Here is a 20,058-nt window from a genome sequence, read left to right on the forward strand (position 1 = left end):
GAATCTAAAAAACCAAAAACAAAAAAAAAAAAAAAAAAAAAGAATAGGTAGAAGTTCTTATCAGTTGCAAAGTGCTTCTACTCAAATTTATAGATGAAAACATTAAATCAACACATATTCAGCCTAAAAGAGCACTTCTTATAAGTGGATTCTCTCTAAGTTGCAGAAATTTAACTCTTGATCTCAGCTCAGGTCTTGATCTCAGGGTCATGAGTTCAACCTTTGTCTTGGGCTCTATACTGGGCATAAAGCCTACTTAAAAAGAAAAGAAAATTATAAGGACTATTTGAAATAATTTCTATCCCTTATTATTTTTTAATGTTTATTTTTGGGAGAGAGAGAGCGCAAGTGGGGGAGAGGCAGTGGGAGAAGGAGAGAGAGAGAGAGAGAGAGAGAGCATCTCAAGCAGGCTCTGCACTGTCAGCATGGAGCCCCATGTGGGGCTCAAACCCACGAACCACAAGATCATGACCTGAGCCAAAACCAAGAGTTGGATGCTTAACTGACTGAACCAATCAGGTGCCCCTAAAGATTTTATTTTTAAGTAGTCTCTACACCCAACTGTGAGGCATAAACCTGGGGTTTGAACCCAGGGATCAAGAGTCATGCACTCCACCAACTGAACCAACCAGAGCCCCTTTTTTTCTTTTTAAGGGGAAAGAAACCATTCCCAAAAGCCATCTAGAAGAGGTTCCTTCTTGTCACATTCAGAACTGGGTCCTATGTCTCATTGAGGAGAACCGAGTCCATGCTCACCCCTGAGGTACCTCCATGATTTGCTTAAACCAGTTACTCCTAATAGGTGGTCTGGGAAGCACTGGAAATCCTTTTTGGTAGTTTTAAATTTTTTCCCTTTTCCTTTTCATTGTCTCAGGAGTGGACAGTGGAGTCCTCTGGAGGCTGTGTGGCATGGGACGGCCATGGATTAAATGGACATGCAGATGAGATTCTCTCTTCTCTCAAGCCAGACATTAGAGACATTTGCAATAATGTAAAACATTATTTCATTTTGGAAAATATAGTTACTTTTCATTAAAATATGTTATTTAAATTAGCATAGTAGGCATATCATTTTAATGTAAATTCATAAGTAAATGTCTTTCTGGTTTTAATTTCTTTTTAAAAAAATTTTAATGTTTATTTTTGAGAGAGAGACCGAGTATGAGCAGGGGAAGGGCAAAGAGAGGGAGGTACAGAATCCGAAGCAGACTCCAGGTTCCGAGTTGCATCAGAGCCTGATGCAGGATTTGAACTCACAAACTGTGAGTTGAAGTTGAAGTCACTTAATCGACTGAGCCACCCAGGCTTCCATGGTTTTAATTTCTATTATGTTAAGTAGTGATATATAGCACAAAAGTTTTCTGAGGTTCTCAGTCATTTCTGAGGGTGTCAAGAGATCCTGAGACCAAAAAGTCTGAGAACCACTGGCTTAGATCAGTCAAAATATAGTCAAATAATTGAGGGATGGTAGACACAAAAATAAAAAAAAAAAAAATAGCGCTCTGCCAGCGGGTAGGCATCCAATGATGACGGCCACCAGAGGAAGATGGTTTGGATCTGGTACATGACTAAAGAAGAAGGAAAGTGTAAGGGTGACTCAAGGGAAATAAGAACAAGTAAGCTTTTTCTTCACTTAGGGCTATGGGAGGAAAGTTTCTAGAAGACTGATTAGTAGTCACAAGACTGAAGCAGGGATGAGGGAAGCAGGGGTGCTATAGTGTTAGTAACATAAGGTATTTGTAGCGAGAAGGGCTGTGTTAGCAGACTACTTAATGAAAGATAGTGTAATCTTGTGCCTTAGGGATATTAATAGTTTTACCTTTTTTCCCTGGTTTACATATTTACATTTGTAATACCACAATTTTATGTAGTTGAACTACATGTTCAACTACAATGTAGGAGAAAAATTATTTTAAAAAATTTTTTAATGTTTTTTAAATTTATTTCTGAGAGAGAGAGACAGTGTGAGCAGGGGAGGGTCAAAGAGAGAGGGAGACACAGAATCTGAAACAGGCTCCAGGTTCTGAGCTAGCTGTCAGCACAGAGCCTGACGCGGGGCTCCAACCCATGAGCCATGAGATCATGACCTGAGCCGAAGTCAGACGCTTAGCTGACTGAGCCACCCAGGCACCCCGAGAAAAACTATTTAGAAGATGGTTTTACTCCAAGAGGAAGAGGTGGAACCTTTTCATAGACCCAGAGAGAATCTTTCCTAAACAAGAGCCTCCAGAAGGCTAGTGAGGCTCATGAAAAAAACAAAACAAAACAAAAACAAACAAACAAACAAACAAAAAAACCCCACCGGATCCTCTGTCCAAGGTGCTGCAAGTGACTGGGGCTCTCAAACTGCATTTAGAGGTTAACATGCAGGAAGGTATTCTAACCGTAGCTTGTCATTACAGAACTACCTATTTGTATTTTTTAGAAGATATGGGCCAATTTTTCAGACTTTATCCCACTGAAAATGTTATAGTAATCTTTTGTTTTTTATATATCTCAGCATAACTTATTTTCTGGACATGTCCAGCATCACTGTCTCCTCTAAATTGATTTTAATGCTTGTCAGGAGCTATTAGCAGATAAGTTTGCTCTCGTGGTATTCAGTTTGTTTGTTTTCAGAGAGCTTAGATACCTCATTTCTAGTGGTACTATATGTGCATGTATATAAATATATAACTGTCGACTCAATCTTCTCCTTGGAACTTTGGATTGAGTTCTAAGAGCTTCGATTCCTTCCAGAAATTTTTGCTACAGCAGGAGAGTCTGCCTATTGTGTGGCACAACTTTTACTTGCGATAATTTTTCCTCTTCGTGTTTTCTCTCTTGGTTTTAGGTGTAATGGTCTCTAGTCTTTTACACATACAAAGAGGGCTTTGGGTAATGTCTTATGATTTATGAAATAATGTCTTTTTTATTTCTTTTTAATGTTTTATTTATTTTTGAGGGAGTGCAAGTGGGGAAGGGGCAAACGGGTGGGGGGGGGGGGGGCAGAGGATCTGCAGCCGGCTCTGTGCTGAGAGCAACAAGCCTGATGNNTGAGAGGAACAAGCCTGATGTGGGGTTTGAACTGACAAACCAGGAGATCATGACCTGAGCCGAAGTCAGAGATCAACCGATTGAGCCACCCAGGTGCCTCTGAAATAATGTTTTATTTCTAAAGAGGAAGAGCCAATTTGAAAAAAAAAAAGTGTATGTTGAGTGAAAATATTGTGTGTGTCCTAGCTCTCCTACCTGCTGCAAAAATGGGACCTCTGGAGTGTTTTCCAAAGCCCACAACCAGTTCTCTAATTCTCAGGACACCATCTGGATATTCAACAATTCACTTCTAGGGCCACCTGGGTGGCTCAGTCAGTTAAGTGTCCAACTTCGGCTCAGGTCATGATCTCACAGTTTGTGGGTTTGAGCTGGAGTCAGGCTCTGCGCTGACAGCTCAGAGCCTGGAGCCTGCTGCGGATTCTGTGTCTCCGTCTCTCTCTGCCCCTCCCCCACTCATGCTCTTTCTCTCTCAAAAATGAAATAAACATTGAAAAGAAACTTAGGGGCGCCTGGATGGCTCAGTCCGTTAAGCGTCCGACTTCAGCTCAGGTCATGATCTCACAGTTTGTGGGTTTGAGCTGGAGTCAGGCTCTGCGCTGACAGCTCAGAGCCTAGACCCTGCTTCGGATTCTGTATCTCCCTCTCTTTCGGTCCTTTCCCTTGCTCACGCTCTGTCTCTTCTCTCTCTCAAAAATAAATAAACATTAAAAAATTTTAATTTAAAAACAAATTTAAAAAACTAACAATTTACTTCAGTTCTGACAGTAACTGTCTGGAGTTAGCACGGACCCTACAAAGCAGCCTCCCTTCCTGCTTCAGGACCAGTTTCAAGTCCTGGAGAGACCACCCAGGCTTCTGACTGGCAATAAAGAAGCAGGGTTGCCACAACCCACTTGTCAGGTTTGATAATTTTCCAGGAAGCCTCATAGAACTCAGGAGGGCATTTTACTGGTTTATTATAAAGGCTGAAACTCAGGAGCAGCTGAACCGAAATGATGCATAGGGTGAGGTTTTGGTGGTGGGGTGCACAGGGCTTCCCCACCCTCTCCGGACATAACACCCTCGCAGTGCTTTGATGCTTCAACAGCTGGGAAGTTCGAATATTGTCCAAGAGTTTTTATCTTCACAGTGCCTGGGTGGCTCAGTCAGTTGAGTGTTTGACTCTTGGTTTCAGCTCAGGACATGGTATCATGGTTTGTGAGTTTGAGTCCTGAGCTGGGCTCTGCACTGACAGTGCCAAGCCTACTTGGGATTCTCTGTCTCCCTCCCTCTCTGCCCCACTCATGTGCATGTGTGCATGCTCTCTCTCTCTCTCCCTCTCAAAATAATTAAATAAACTAAAGTTTTTATTTTCAACTGAGCAGTTCTTTAGCAATCCTTCCGTCCAAGGAGGTCCAAGGGGTAGGGCTGAAACTTTTCAATCCTCTCATCACTTGGTCTTTCTGGTGATCAGCCTCATCTTGAGGCTTTACAGGAGCTTTACCCTAAGTTGGCCAGCTGTGAACTAAAGGGGCTCAGCATGGAAAAATAAGGACCTTTCTGATACTCATAAAGTCTCAAAAGTGTTAGAAGCTCTGTGCCAGGAAATGAGATCAAACACCAAATGTATGTCTTATTATACTCTATGCGCATTACCTATTTCACAAGGTGGATTTGAAGAAACATTTTTTAATGGACTTGAAAGCATTTTTTTAGCCAGAAATTGCAACATAAATTTAATGTATATTTCTAGCCTATTACTTTGTTCCTTGTGGTTGCTCAACAAAACAAAACAAAACAAAACTGTTGACAGATTGACCTTACAGAGATTTAGGTACATAGCCAAGCATGCTTCTAATGAAGTCCAACTGGATTTTATACACAACACATACACATGCACACACATATCCTATGATAGATTGCTATAAAGTGACCCTGATGAATCACACCTCCCTAAAATCACACCCTTTGTATCACTGCGTCTTGCAATAAACCTGGCCTTAGGATTTGCTTAAAGTGATAGAATATTGTGGAAGTAATATCATCTGAGATTTCTGGAGCCTCCACAGCTTGTGCCTTTGCTCTCTTGAAACTTGCCATGAAAAAAGCTCAGATAGACTAACTAATGATGAAAGACTCACGGAGAGAGAGAGAGAGGTCCCAGCCTTCCAGTCCCTTCACGGTCTCACATACAGTGATGGGGTCATCTTGGGCCCTAGAGGTATTGCTCACCCATCATACGGATGCAGTAGCCTGAGTGAGCCCAGATGAGATCAGAAGAACTGTCTAGTGAGCCCACAGCATTGTGAGAAATAACAGATCATTGTTGTTTTAAGCTACTAATTTTAGGTTGTCTTTCTATGCAGCAATAGACAACTGAGGCAACACCCACCTTATGATGATTAGATTCTTCAGGTGTTAGGTGACTGTGAATCTGGCATTAGACAAGAAGGGGAAGGGAGAATGGAGGAGTGAGGACTGAAGACGTGTCTGAGGACTCAGAAACAGGAGGTTCTTATAACGCCTTGCACAATGACAACAGAACATGCTGACATCCTCTCTGATGACAAATAGTGCATGAGAAGAGACATCCATTTGCTGTACATCACTGGCTGAGATGGGCCACAAAAACATGCCTTCCGTACGCAGAGATTCAAAAATACCATTGTCTTGAATTCATAGTTAGGTATATCTGCTTCCTCACCATTGTCAAACGAAAAACCCACTTTATGGATTGTTTTGACTCCATTATTAATGGAACTTCAATAAGGTTGTACTGTCAAGTCAGAAAATATCACCCTAAGAATCCTATATTATATAAAAGCAGATATATGCAATTGGAAATTGTGTTGTTCTAGAATACAAAAATTATTTTATAGGGACACCTGCCTGGCTCAGTTGTTGGAACATCTGACTCTTGATCTTGGAGTTGTGAGTTTGACCCCTATGTGGGGTGTAGTGATCACTTACATAAATAAAACTTAAAAAAGTATTTTATAAGCAAATGTATATGTTGCCTTCACTCCTCCTCCTCCTTTCCCCTGCCCTAATTTTTGTTGAGCAGTTTGAAGTTCTAGGTGGTGGTCAGTCTCTGATATTAGCATCTTCTATAAGCTACTACTTTTTCTCCATGGTCCACTGAAGTCAGGAACCCTGAGTTCCCAGCAGGTGTTAAGAAACCCAGTGGTTCCTAAGAATTTGGCTTGTGAAGGTTATAGGTGGGGTCAGCAGATGTAGGTTGTTTGCCCTGGGGCTCCTATAGGTTGATTCTTAAGACATTGCAGAGGCGTTGAAGTACCTGAGTGGCTCAGTTGGTTAAATGCCTGACTATTGATTTTGCTTTCAGGTCATGATCTCATGGTTTGTGGGCTGGAGCCCTGAGGGCTCTGAAGCCTGCTTGAGATTCTCTCCCTTTCCCTCTGTTCCTCCCCCGCTCACCCTCTCTCTCTTTTTCAAAATAAATAAATAAATATATTTTTAAAAAGACATCACAGAGGTTTGAGAGGAGCATCCTGAAGCCTGGGTCACTGTAAGAATAAATCCTAGGAGATTCCTTTCATTTTGGGATTTCCATTAAAGGCTTTTGTAAAAGGGGGTGCCTAGCTGGCTGAGTTGGTAGAGCATGTGACTCTTGATCTTGGGGTTGTGAGTTCAAGCCCCCATTTTGGGTGTAGACCTTACTTTAAAAAAATAAGGGTTCTTGAGAGAGGGTTTATTTTTATTTTTTTGATGTTTTTATTTATTTTTGAGAGACAGAGAGAGTGTGAGGGGGGCAGAGAGAGAAGGAGACAGAGGATCTGAAGCCGGCTCTGTGCTGACAGCAGAGAGCCAGATGTGGGGCTCAAACTCAAGAACTGTGAGATCACAACTTGAGCCGAAATCAAGAGTCGGACGGCTAACTGACTGAGCCACCCAGGTACCAGGTATTTTTTAATTTTAATTTTTTATTTTAGAGAGAAAAAGAACCCAGGGGATGCAAGTCAGGGGAAGAGAGAGAATCCCAAGCAAGTTCCAAGCTCAGTGCAGAGCCCAACGCGGGGCTTGACCCTATGACTCTGGAATTGTGACCTGAGCTGAAATCATGAGTCCAATACTCAACTGACTGAGCCACCTAGGTGTCTGGGGGGAGGGTTTAAACAGTGTTGTTGATGTTGCAGACAAGGCTGCCCCAGCCCATAGCAGCTCCCACCTCCCCCCCATACCTCGCCGCCACCGTTGTGTCAGGTCTGTTCCTGTATCGAACATTTAAGCAGACCGTGAGGAGCAGATAGGTCTCACAGGGCAATAGAATCAGCCTGTGGAACTACTCGAGGCCTGTTTATCTAGAGCTGCCCAGTGCATGTGTTCTCGGGTTACTGAGTGTGTCCTAGGATAGGGCAGTGCTGATCTCGATTTACGTTACTGTTGCACCTTAGTTCAACTGTACAGAAGGACAGATTTAAACTTCCTTTTATTATACATATTATTTATTCAACATCACCTACTATGTGCCAGGCACGCACAGAGGAATTAAGGACATACAGTCCATCTTTATGCAACATAAAGTCTAGTTTGCTTTAGCATTGCAACATAAAAATCCTGAGGCAGAGGTTAAATTACAATAGTGTGGGGTTTATTGACTTTTAAAAGTTGTGAGAATCAGGTGTGAGGTCCAGGGAATGCCTTAGAATCAATACAGTCATTTCTACAAGCACTTTGGAAAATGTTTTGGCAGGACCTGCTAAAAGTAAGCATACACATACCCTGTGACTTAGCAATTCTGTGCTCTAGGAATATACACATATTCATTCACCAACAGATAGGGACAAGGGCATTCATAGCAGTGTTACTCATAATAGCCCCAACAGGAGACAATTCAACCACCTGTTACTGGTAGAATCATGTATTCATTAGAGTCTAGAGGAAAAACAGAAAATTACCTTTTTTTAAATGTTTTATTTATTTCTGAGAGAGAGAGACAGCATGAGCAGGGGAGAATCAGAGAGAGAAGGAGACACAGAATCAGAAGCAGGCTCCAGGCTCTGAGCTGTCAGCACAGAGCCCGATGTGGCACCGTGTGATCATGACCTGAGCCGAAGTCGGACACTTAACTGACTGAGCCACCCAGGCGCCCCTACTTTTTTTTTTCCTAAGGCTTATTTAGTTTGAGAGAGAGAGAGAGAGAGAGAGAGAGAGAGAGAGAGAATCCCAAGCAGGCCCCTTGCTGTCAGCACAGAGCACGATGTGAGGCTCGAATTCACAAACCATGAGATCACTAACTGAGCCGGTCAGATGCTTAACCAACTTACACAACCCCAAAATTACTTCTTTATTGCAGTTAGATCAGTTACTTTAACAAAAACATGTAAGGCATTGTAAGGTTGAACAGGTGCTGGAGAGCTAACAAGGGTAAAGGGGACATGGCGGTAACACAGTGATAATGCATGTTCCCCATCTCCCGGTCGCAGGAACAGAGTGCAGAGCTGGGGTGCCTCAGAAGCTCAGTGTGGGGAGCTGGGACCCAGGGGTCTGAGGAGGGAGTATTGTCTGGCGTTGACATTCATTCTAACAGGACACCATGAGGCTGGTGTGAGGAGTACCGTAAAATCTGACATCGGAAACACCTCCCTCTGTGCAGAGGTGATGGTGACAGGACCCACCAGCCAACAGGGAGGAGCATGTCCTCCAGCCTCCAGCCTCCCTCTAGCGCCCCCAACAGGCAGAACTAATTGTAGCCTGTTGGCTGAGTCACAACTGCCTCATTACACGGCTGAGAGGAGAAGGGCAAGTTTGGGGTTAAGACACAGAAGTTTTTTTATTTTTTTTATAAAATTTTTTAAGGTTTTTAGGGGCGCCTGGGTGGCTTAGTCGGTTAAGCGTCCGACTTTCGCTTAGGTCATGATCTCTCAGTTCGTGGGTTCGAGCCCCGCGTCGGGCTCTGTGTTGACTGCCAGCTCAGAGCCTGGAGCCAGTTTCAGTCTGTGACTCCCTCTCTCTCTGACCCTCCCCTGCTCACGCTGTCTCTCTCTCTCTCTCTCTTAGAAATAAATAAAACATTAAAAAATTTTATTTTTTTAAAATATTTTTTTTATGTTTTATTTATTTCTAGGAGAGAGAGACAGCGTGAGCAGGGGAGGGTCAGAGAGAGAGGGAGTCACAGACTGAAACTGGCTCCAGGCTCTGAGCTGGCAGTCAACACAGAGCCCGACGCGGGGCTCGAACCCACGAACTGAGAGATCATGACCTAAGCGAAAGTCGGACGCTTAACCGACTAAGCCACCCAGGCGCCCCACAGAATTTTTTTTTTAATGTTTATTTATTTTGAGAGGGAGAGAAAGGGCACATGGTAAGGGGGGTTGGGCAGAGAGAGAGAGAGAGCAAGAGAGAGAATCCCAAGGAGGCTCTGCGTTATCAGCACAATAGCCCCACAGAAGTTTTTTTTTTAATGTTTATTTATTTTGAGAGGGAGAGAAAGGGCACATGGTAAGGGGGGTTGGGCAGAGAGAGAGAGAGAGCAAGAGAGAGAATCCCAAGGAGGCTCTGCGTTATCAGCACAATAGCCCCACAGAAGTTTTTTTTTTAATGTTTATTTATTTTGAGAGGGAGAGAAAGGGCACATGGTAAGGGGGGTTGGGCAGAGAGAGAGAGAGAGCAAGAGAGAGAATCCCAAGGAGGCTCTGCGTTATCAGCACAATAGCCCCACATGGGGCTTGAACCTGCAAACAGTAAGATCATGACCTGAGCAGAAATCAAGAGTTGGATGTTTAACTGACTGAGCCACCCAGGTGCCCCAAGACGCAAGTTTAATAAATGTCACCAGTGGGGGCGCCTGGCTGGCTCAGTTGGTAGAGCGTACGACTTGTGATTTTGAGGTTGTGAGTTCAAGCCCCACATTGGCTGCAGAGATTACTTAAAAATAAACATTTTTAAAAAAGTAAATAATGGGTGCCAGTGTTTAAAAAAACAAGTGGTGTATTCACACAATGGAACTCTATACAACAATGAAAGTATTACATGCAACACACAGCTCAGTCTCACAAACATCATATTAAGCGAAAGAAACCAGATGCAAAGGCTTAGTGTATGATTTTATTGCCATAAACCTAAAAACCAGGCAACATTAATCGGCAGTGCTAGAAGTTAGAATAGAGATTACCTGGACGGGAGTAGTGACTGAAGAGGAATGAGAGGAGCTTTCATAAGGTAATGAGAATGTTCGGCATTAAAAACAATTTTTTTTATGTTTTTATGTATTTTTGAGACAGAGAGAAAGCATGAACGGGGAAGGGGCAGAGAGAGAGGGAGACAGGAACCAAAGCAGGCTCAGTGCTGACAGCAGAGAGCCCAATGCGGGGCTCAAACTCACCAACCGCAAGGTCATCACCTAAGCCGAAGTCTCAGGCTTAGCCACCTGAGCCATCCAAGTGACACAGGTGTTTTTATTATACCCTTGTGATTTATGTGTGTTTCTACATGTATATAAATGCAACAATAAAAAGTTAAAAAAAAAACACATACAATTGAATACTACAATCACAAAGACTATCAGGCTGGTTTTTTTTTTTTTTTTTTTTTTTAAGATTTTATTTTTGGGGCACCTGGGTGGCTTGGTTGGTTAAGCGTCAGACTCTTGATTTCCACTCAGGTCATGATCTCATGGTTTGGGAGTTCAAGCCCTGTGTTGGGCTCTGCCCTGACAGTGCAGAGGCTGCTTGGGATTCTCTCTCTCCCCCTCTCTCTGCTCCTTCCCTGCTTGGATTCTCTTTCTGTCTCTCAAAATCAATTAAAAAAAAAGGGGGGGTGTTAAAAAAGATTTTATTTTTAAGTAGTCTCTACTTCCAACATGGCACTTGAACTCTTGACCCTGAGGTGACACTGACTGAGCCAGCCAAGCGCCCTGACTATAAAGTGTTTTTTTTTTAATGATAAAGTATATTTTATCTCTGTACTCATACTCAGAGTTACACATTCTTTCGGAACTGATTGTGAGTTATGCTAGAACAGAATTCATATTGGACTATGAGAAAAATCATGTTCAGTTTGTTTTTACATTAGATTTTATATTGGATTTTTAAATAAAATTACAATAAAATGGAAAACAAAATTCTTACAGTCAGAGAGTTCATGTATTCGACAAACAAGTATTCATAATGGCTGTATTCACGTCCAAATTCTTGACAGGAATGGAGCCCGCGGTGGGAGAGCTCAGCATAGTTTATTACGGCCAGAGCATTAAATCTGTTTATATATGTGCTGGCATATTGGTCAATATTATTTTTTTTTATGTTTTTTTATTTTGAGAGAGAGAGAGCGTGAGCAGGGGATGGGTAGAGAGAGAGTGCTGCATGGGGCTCAGTCTCATTATCTGTGAAATCGTGACTTGAGCTGAAATCAAGAGTCAGATGCTTAACTGACTGAGCTACCAAGATGCTCAGTCATATTGGTCAATATTCTAAATCCCTACTAATATAGCCTTGGACAAATCTTCAAGAATCATTTTTAACTGACTTATGTAAGTCTTATATACAGTAGGCATTTTATTTATGACAGATATATTACTATTGATGATGTTCTCTAGAGAATCTAGTCAACTTTCCCTTTTCTTTAGTCGAGTGTTGGACTGAAAATTCTCTTTGATGTCTACTGTTCATACAATGGCCAAATGAGAGGTCTGTAAGGATTCTCACTTGCAAATCAGAGGCAGTAAAAGAAAGAAGGAATGACCCCTGGTGGTGGTTTAAAGAATATGTCCACACAGTCTGGCTTCCTTTCAAGAAGTACTTTCCTGCCCCTCCTCTGAGGCATGTGCTGTACTTACATCTCATGAATAGAATGTGGTGAAAATGATGGATTGTGACTTATGAGGGTAGGTCACAAAAGGCAGTCAAGTTTCTTCCTTGCTCTCCGGGGGGAAGTCAGACACTCAAGCCAGCCCTATGGAAAGATCAGGTGGAGGAAGTGAGGCCTCCCTGAAACAGCCAGTGAGGATTTGAGGCCTCTTGCTAACAGCCATGTGAGTGAGCCATCCTGGTAACAGATCTCTCAGCCTTCCTCCAGCCTCCAGATGACAGCAGCCTCCAGTGACAACTTCACTCTCCAGCCAAACTGCTCCCTAAGTCCTGGACTACAGAAATCGTGAGATAATAAACGTTTGTTGTTTTTAGTTACTAAATTTGGGAGAAATCTGTCATGCAGCAATAGATTAGCAATGCATGTCTTAATGTGCATATATATAAGTACAGCTAATACTCACTGAACAATTAGATCCTTCTTTAAGCATTTTATGTGAAATAACTCATTAAATTCTCACAACAGATATATAAGGTAGTTAATATATTATCCCCATTTTTCAGATCAGGAAACTAAGGCACAGAGAACATGAGAAACTTGCCCAGGGTTACCGAGATGGTGAATGATAAAACTAGGGTTTGAATCATGCCAGTCTGGCTCTATTACTCTGGGCACTAACTTCTGGGTGAGACTGCTGCTTTAATGGCACTGATGTCACTGAGAAATATGCTGTAATGAAATAATAAGAGACAGGCTTAAGCTTCATACTAGAAAGTAGAAATGAGATATAAGGAAACTTTCCTAGAAATGTAAAAGCATTGGCGAGCCTTTGGAATGAGGCTAGGTTCTCATCCACTGAAGGCCTGAACGAAGGTGGATTATATGAGCTCTCAAGTTTGTTTCCAATTCTATGACATACTAAATATATCTCCTAAGATACAGTATGATTTAGTAGCTCTACTTAGAAACATTAGTGTGTAATTGGGTTTACAGCGTTCTGTAATTTTCTCTTATATTTAGTAAAAATTAATATGATATGTTCATCTTGAATTCTGTTGTGCTAGGCTGGAGAAAAATGCATATGTACTTTCCTTTTCACTTCTTTTGGACACCACAGAGAACAAAATATATCCAGTTCTTTTTTTTTCCCCTTTTTTTCTCTTTGAGAAAGAGAGAAAGAGAGCGTGTGTGTGTGTGTGTGTGTGTGTGTGTGTGTGTGTGTGTGTACACAAGCAAGAAGGGCACAGCCAGAGAGAGGGAGAGGAAGAATCTTTTCTTAAATTAAAAAATAAATGTTTCTCTTTTTTTTATGTTTTATTTATTTCTAAGACAGAGAGAGACAGCATGAGCAGGGGAGGGTCAGAGAGAGAGGGGGTCACAGACTCTGAAACAGCCTCCAGGCTTTGAGCTGGCAGTCAGCACAGAGCCCGACGTGGGGCTCGAACCCACGAACCGCGAGATCATGACCTAAGCGAAAGTCGGACGCTTAACTGACTAAGCCACCCAGGTGCCCCAATAAATGTTTCTTTTGAGAGAGAGAGAGACAGAGCATGAGCAAGGGAGGGGCAAAGAGAGGAAGACACAGAATCTGAAGCAGGTTCCAGGCTCTGAGCTATCAGCACAGAGCCTGATGCAGGGCCATGAACTGAGATCCTGACCTGAGTTGAAGTCAGATGCTTAATTGACTGAGCCACCCAGGTGCTCCATAGAGAGAAGGAGAATCTTAAGTAGGGCCCCCATTCAGCGCAGCACTGGATGTGGGGTCTCATCCAATGACCCTGGGATCATGACCTTAGTGGAAATTAAGAATTGGTTGCTCAACTGACTGACCCACCCAGGCGCCCCAAAAATATATCCAGTTCTAATCCTTCCCCTTCTTAATTATAATATTGTCATGGTTAGATTTATTAGCAATAAATAATGGTAGAATAAAACAATTAAATTTATACTCTCCAGATTGTGAGTTTGAGCCCCACTTTAGGTGTAAAGCTTACCCCCAAAAAAAGTGGGGTGCCAGGGTGGCTCAATCAGTTAAGCATCCAACTTTGACTCAGGTCATGCTCTCACAGTTGGTGAGTTTGAGCCCCATGTCAGCTGTACTAACAGCTCAGAGCCTGGAGCCTGCTTCAGATTCTGTCTCCCTCTCTCTCTGCCCCTCCCCTGCTTGTGCTCTGTCTCTCTCTCTCAAAAATAAATAAACATTTTTAAAAATTTAAAAAAAGAATAAAAACTAAAAGGAAGTATACAAAAACTTATAGTTTCTTAGTTTCTTTTTTTCCCTTTAAAATTGTTTATTTTTAAATTAAAATTTTTGTACTTTTGGGAGAGTGAGCAGGGGAGAGGGGCAGAGGGAGTGAGAGAGAATCTTAGGTATGGAGCCTGATGTGGGGCTCCATCCCATGACCCTTGGATCATGATGTGAGCCAAAATCAAAGTCGGATGCTCAATGGACTGAGCCACCCAAGTGCCCCTGATTTCCTTTAAAATGTCATTTGAAATGATGATGCATTCAAATAAATTTTTAGTTGTTTTAATTTTTTTCAGTAGGCTCCACAGTCATGGTGGGGCTTAAACTTGATACCGACCCTGAGATTGTCACATGATCTGTACCTACTGCACCAGCCATGTGCCTCAAAATGTTTCATTTTTAAATTTGCAGAGACGAGGCTTGTAATCTATCACTCTTTTTGTAAGCACCTGAAATAGTATGTGTAAAATTGTTTATTGATAATTAGGTTGGTGTATTTTAATTCAATAAGTTCAAAGCAATTCACAAATACTCTAGGTGGCAAATATACTTCTCTCCTAATTTATAGAAGTAAAAACATTGACACGATCATCTTGAGGTCTTTTACGGTTATCTTCTTAGTGAGACTTTTCTTAAGTCTCAAAGGTTGGTGTTTTTTTGTTTTTCAGGGTTTTTTTCATAAATAGTATTGCCATATAGTAATCACAGTATATAATTCACATATTTATTTTGTTTATTTTCTGCTTCTGGCAAGAGAATGTGAGCTCCGTCCGGGCAGGGAGAGTTTTGTTTGCTTACTTCACTGCTGTGGACTCAGTACCTAGAACAATGCTATGTAATAGGTATTTGGTAATTATTTGTTGAACAAGTGAATGCAAAAGATCTAGCAAAGAGATTGGGTATGTGCCTCCCATCTAATGTTAATGATAATTACCATGTACTGAATAGTCACTTATGTTACTTGATTATCATATTGACCTAGGAGGATTGGTATTAATATGATTACCATTTTCCAGATGTTGTAATTTAGTAGCTTGTCCAAGGTTAACACAGAAATTAAGTAGCAGAAATTGGTTTCAATATTGATCTAAGTGAAAAAAGCCAGTCACAAAAGGACACATATCATATGATTTCATTTATATGATCTGTTTGGAACAGGCAAGTCTATAGGGACAGAAAGGAGATTAGTGGCTGTCCAGGGCTGGGGCAGGGAAGGTTGAGGGAAGCGGGGAGTGACTACTAATGAATGTGGCGTTTCTTTTAGGGGTGACAAAAATTTTTTTTTTTTAAATTTCTGAGAGAGAGAGACAGCGTGAGCAGGGGAGGGTCAGAGAGAGAGGGAGACACAGAATCTGAAACAGGCTCCAGGCTTTGAGCTAGCTGTCAGCACAGAGCCCGACGTGGGGCTCGAACCCACAAACTGTGAGATCATGACCTGAACTGAAGTCGGATACCCAACCGACTGAGCCACCCAGGCACCCCAGGGTGACAAAAATGTTTTAAAGTTAGATTGTGGTAGCAATAGCAGCACAACCAGGTGAATGTACTAATAACTATTGAATTTTGCCCTTTAAGTGGGTGACTTGTATCGTATGTGAATTATATCCCAATAAAGCTGTTAAAAATAATAAAAGAAACTGGTTTCAAACTCACATTTCTTGGGCTTCAAAGCTTCTAATCACCTTCTAAAAGGAGCTAAGACTGGACACTTGCTGTTTCTGAGGCCAGGTTAGAGTAAGGATAAGGTTTCCTGGAACATGCCAGAAGAGGAGCTCAAAAACTGATGGAGACATGTCCAAAGGGCACTGCAAGTTGGAAGTGTCTTTTGTGGTCAAATATGGAACAATTCAAGATCAAAAATCAAAGTGACAGTAATTACTGTCAACATTGATACCAAAACAAAAGAAAACAAGCTGAAAACAGAACAAAGGAGTGGCAGGAGAAATGAAAGATCTTCCTTAGAGAAGACTGTCACCTAATTAATACAGATGAAACAGGTGAAATGATAGAATTATAATACCGATATGCTACCACCACTGTGATAATAATTGATCCAGGCAAGCATCAGCAATGGACACTAACCCACAGTGTGAAAGATTCTTTTTTTTTTTTTTAATATTTTTATTTATTTCTAAGAGAGAGAGAGAGAGACAGCGTGAGCAGGGGAGGGTCAGAGAGAGAGGGAGACACAGACTCCGAAATAGGCTCCAGGCTCTGAGCTGGCAGTCAGCACAGAGCCTGACGCGGGGCTCGAACCCACGAACCGCGAGATCATGACCTAAGCGAAAGTCGGACGCTTAACCGACTAAGCCACCCAGGCGCCCCCACAATGTGAAAGATTCTTGAGGAAGGACACTCAGTCTCAAAGTACTACCCTTACAGAATTTTTAAAATGTTTTTTAAAATTTGAGAGAGAGTGTGTGTGCATGCACAAGTAAGGGAGGGGTAGAAAGAGAGAGGGAGACACGGGATCTGAAGCAGGTTCCAAGCTGTCAGCACAGAGCCCAAAGCAAGGCTCAAACCCACAAATCTGTGACATCATGACCTGAGCTGAAGTCGGACGCTCAACCAACTGAACCATCCAGGTGCTCCAGAATTTTTTTTTAATTGAGATGAAATTCACATAGCATGAAGTTAACAATTTTATTTTTTAATTAAAAATGTTTTTAAATGTTTATTTTTGAGAGAGAGAGAGAGAGAGACAGAACATGAGTGGGGGAGGGGCAGAGAGAGAGAGGGAGACACAGAATCTGAAGCAGGCTCCAGGATCTGAGCTAGCTGTCTGCACAGACCCCAATGCAGGACTCGAACCCACAAACTATGAGATCATGACCTGAGCTGACATTGGATGCTTAACTGACTGAGCCACCCAGGTGCCCCCATATTAACAATTTTAGAGTGCACAATTCGGTGGCATATCGTACATTTACAATATTGTAATTGTACCATTCACTTCTTTTTAGCTCTAAAACATTTTCATCACCACAAAAGAAAACCTTGTACCCATATAGCTGGTTGCTCCTCATTTCCCCTCCTCCACCCTGCCACTAGCCACTATCAATCTGGATTCTGTGGATTTGCTTATGCTGGATGTTTCATATAAATGGCATCATACAATAAAAAGCAGACCTTTTGTGTCTGACTTCTTTCACTTGGCATAATGTTTTAAGGTTCGTCCACATTGTAGCATATATCATTCTTTTTCATTCTTTCTGTCTTTTTCTTCATTCTTTTAATGGGCTGAAAAATATTTCATTATATGTCTGAAACACAATTGGTTTATCCATTTATATACTGATGGGTATTTGGATTGTTTCTAACCTTTTGACTCCTGTGATTAGTACTGCCACCTATGTTTGTGTACAAGGATTGGAGTACCTGTTTATTTTGGATGTCTACTCCCTGGGGGTAGAAGTGCTGATAATTCTGTTTAGCTTTTTGAGGGTCTATGGGACGGTGTTCCACAATGATTGCACCCTTTTACATTCCTGCCAGCAAGGTACAAGCGTTCCAGGATCTCTATTATCTTTGCCAACATTTATGTGCCATTTATTTAAAAAAATGTTTTTAATGTTTATTTTTGAGAGAGAGAGAGAGAGAGAGCAAGCATGAGTGAGGGGAGGGACAGACAGAGAGACAGACACAGAATCTGAAGCAGGTTCCAGGCTCTGAGATGTTGGCACAGAGCCTGACACAGGGCTCAAACCCACGAACCATGAGACCATGACCTGAGCCGAAGTCGGACGCTTAACCGACTGAGCCACCCAGGCGCCCCATTTGTGTGCCATTTAAAAAAGGAATATGGCCATTTTAGTATGTGTGAAGTGGTATCTTTTTGTGGGTTTGCTTTGCGTTTCTCTAATGTTGTTGAGCATCTTTTCATGTACTTGTTGGCCATTTGTATATCTTTGGAGAAACGTATATTCAAGTCCTTCACCCATTTTTTATATAGACTACTTTTATTTTTTATTTATTTTTGAGAAGGGCAGAGGGGGCATGGGGGAGAGAGAGAGAGAGAGAGAGAGAATAAATCCAAACAGGCTCCATGCTCAACACAGAGCCTGACATGGGGCTTGACCCTAGGATCCTAGGATCATGACCTGAGCCAAAATCAAGACGGATACTCAACTGACTGAGCCACCCAGGTGCCCCCATAGACTGCTTTTCTGAGTACAAAAGAAAGAAGGTATCTTTACCATAGAAAGATGATTCAATGTAACATCACTAATAATGGAACAAACTGACATCATTTCCCTCCTGCTCCAACATACTGAGGATGGACAGGATATCATCCATATAGTGTAGCTGACAAATTTATTTCATTCGAATCTAATAGGGAACAGAGTAGAAACAGAGAAACATTCTTCAGAACAGTAGAATTGGATTCTTCAAAAAAAGGCAACGCTATAAATGAAAAAAAAAAACCCCAAAAACAACAACCAGTGATTATTCTAGACTAAAGGAGTTTAAAAAGACATGACAATTAAATGTAATGCATGATTCTTTATTGTATCTTGTATTGGAAAAAAGTCAGCTAAAAGGGACATTTTGAAAATTTGAATATGGCCTCTGTATATTACAGAGTGTAGCATTATATTAATATTACATTTTCTTCTTAAGATCATGGAATTTCATTTATGTAAAATATCTTTGTTCTTAATAAATACTGAAATACCAAGGGTAGAGGGTAACATTCTCTGCAAAAACTTGAGTGATTCGGCAAAAGCAAAACAAAGAAAACTACACATGCACACATACAAGAAAAGCAAATGTGATGAAGTGTTAAAAATTAGTGAATATGGGGGCGCCTGGGTGGCTCAGTCTGTTAAGCATCTGACTTTGACTCAGGTTGTGATCTCATGGTTCTTGGGTTCAAGCCCCGCATCGGGCTCTGTGCTGACAGCTAGCTCAGAGCCTGGAGCCCGCTTCAGATTCTGCGTCTCCCTTTCTCTGGCCCTCCCCTGCTCATGCTTCTCTCTCTCTTTCTCTCTCTCTCAGAAATAAATAAAAAACATTAAAAAAATTAATGAATATGGCTTAATATGGGTGTTCATTATATTTTTCTCTTTTCTGTAGGGTTGATAGTTTCGGAAATAAAAGTTGAGAAAGTACTTATCTACGGAGGACAAACTGATGGTTAGCAGAATGGACGAAATAGATGATGGGGATTAAGAGGGGCACTTGTGGTGATGAGCACCACGTGATTAAAGTAAAAACTTAAAAAAAAGTTGAGAAAGTAAAAGGTTCGTCGTGTCTAAGCAGTGCTTCCGGTTCTGTTGGGTTTAGCATCTTCAGAATAAGACTAGCTCCTTTGAGGAGTTAAAAGTACAGTTGGACCAACAGAAAGAGTAAGTGGTCGGGACGGATACTTTTCCAAAACATTATAATTATTTAAACAAAGGAGCCCTGGTTACCATTCTGTCCTGCTATCACCTTGAGTCCCATCTTTATTAGGGAGCATGAGAGCCCCCTAATAGTACTTTGGAAAGTCTTTGCACTCAGCTAGGCCTACATCTGAATCATCGCTGGGCAAACTGTTCAACTTCTTTAGGAGTCAGTCTCCTCACTGTAAGATATAGACAATAACTACTTGGTGGGATTGTTGTGTTAAATTCTTACACACTTGGTGTTGACTGAGCTGGGCTTTAATTCAAGTGCAAAAACTTCGTCCTACTTTCCATGCAATTTGCATCCTTTCCCTCATTAAACTCAAACAATCCTGGGGGGGGGTAAGTAAAGGTGAGAGATAAGATGACTTCTCCAAGGTCACACAGCTGGTGAAGGACCCAGGTCTCCCCGTTCTTGGTCCTCTGCCCTTTCCACACCCGCCGGAGAGGAGGAAGCGGCGCTCATGGGGATGCAAGGATGTAGAGGTGCAAAGGGGGAGAAGAGGCCGCGCGAAGAGAGGTGGTGTGAGACCCGCGGAGGCACCGGCCAAGGAAGGGCGCATGGAGAGGCGGGTGGCGCGACCGGCCGGGGTGCGTAGGGACGAGGCTGTGGCTGGAGAGGGAGGGGGGCGCAGGCCG

The 20,058-nt window shown here is 42.0% G+C and overlaps 1 protein-coding gene and 1 long non-coding RNA gene across 7 annotated transcripts in view; both read left to right on the forward strand.

Annotated features, from left to right (window-relative positions):
- LOC144217411 (uncharacterized) overlaps positions 1 to 989 on the forward strand; it is a 2,736-nt gene extending 1,747 nt beyond the window's left edge. For both annotated transcript variants that reach the window (XR_013330903.1, XR_013330904.1), the window contains exons 2-3: positions 655 to 763; positions 875 to 989. This is a non-coding gene — a long non-coding RNA (uncharacterized LOC144217411). The remainder of the gene's footprint in view (positions 1 to 654; positions 764 to 874) is intronic.
- Positions 990 to 11,909: 10,920 nt separating this feature from the next.
- The window catches only part of SRPK2 (SRSF protein kinase 2), a 252,628-nt gene continuing 244,479 nt past the window's right edge, over positions 11,910 to 20,058 (forward strand). For all 5 annotated transcript variants that reach the window (XR_013330892.1, XR_013330891.1, XM_077746915.1 and 2 more), the window contains exon 1: positions 11,910 to 12,129. Coding sequence is in view for 3 of the 5 variants with exons in the window: in XM_077746915.1 (XP_077603041.1) it covers positions 12,059 to 12,129 (71 nt within the window). In the remaining 2 variants the exon portion in view is untranslated. The remainder of the gene's footprint in view (positions 12,130 to 20,058) is intronic.

The sequence above is a fragment of the Crocuta crocuta genome, unplaced genomic scaffold, assembly GCF_008692635.1.
Source record: "Crocuta crocuta isolate KB4526 unplaced genomic scaffold, BGI_CrCroc_1.0 scaffold396, whole genome shotgun sequence".
Classification (NCBI taxonomy): Eukaryota; Metazoa; Chordata; class Mammalia; order Carnivora; family Hyaenidae; genus Crocuta; species Crocuta crocuta.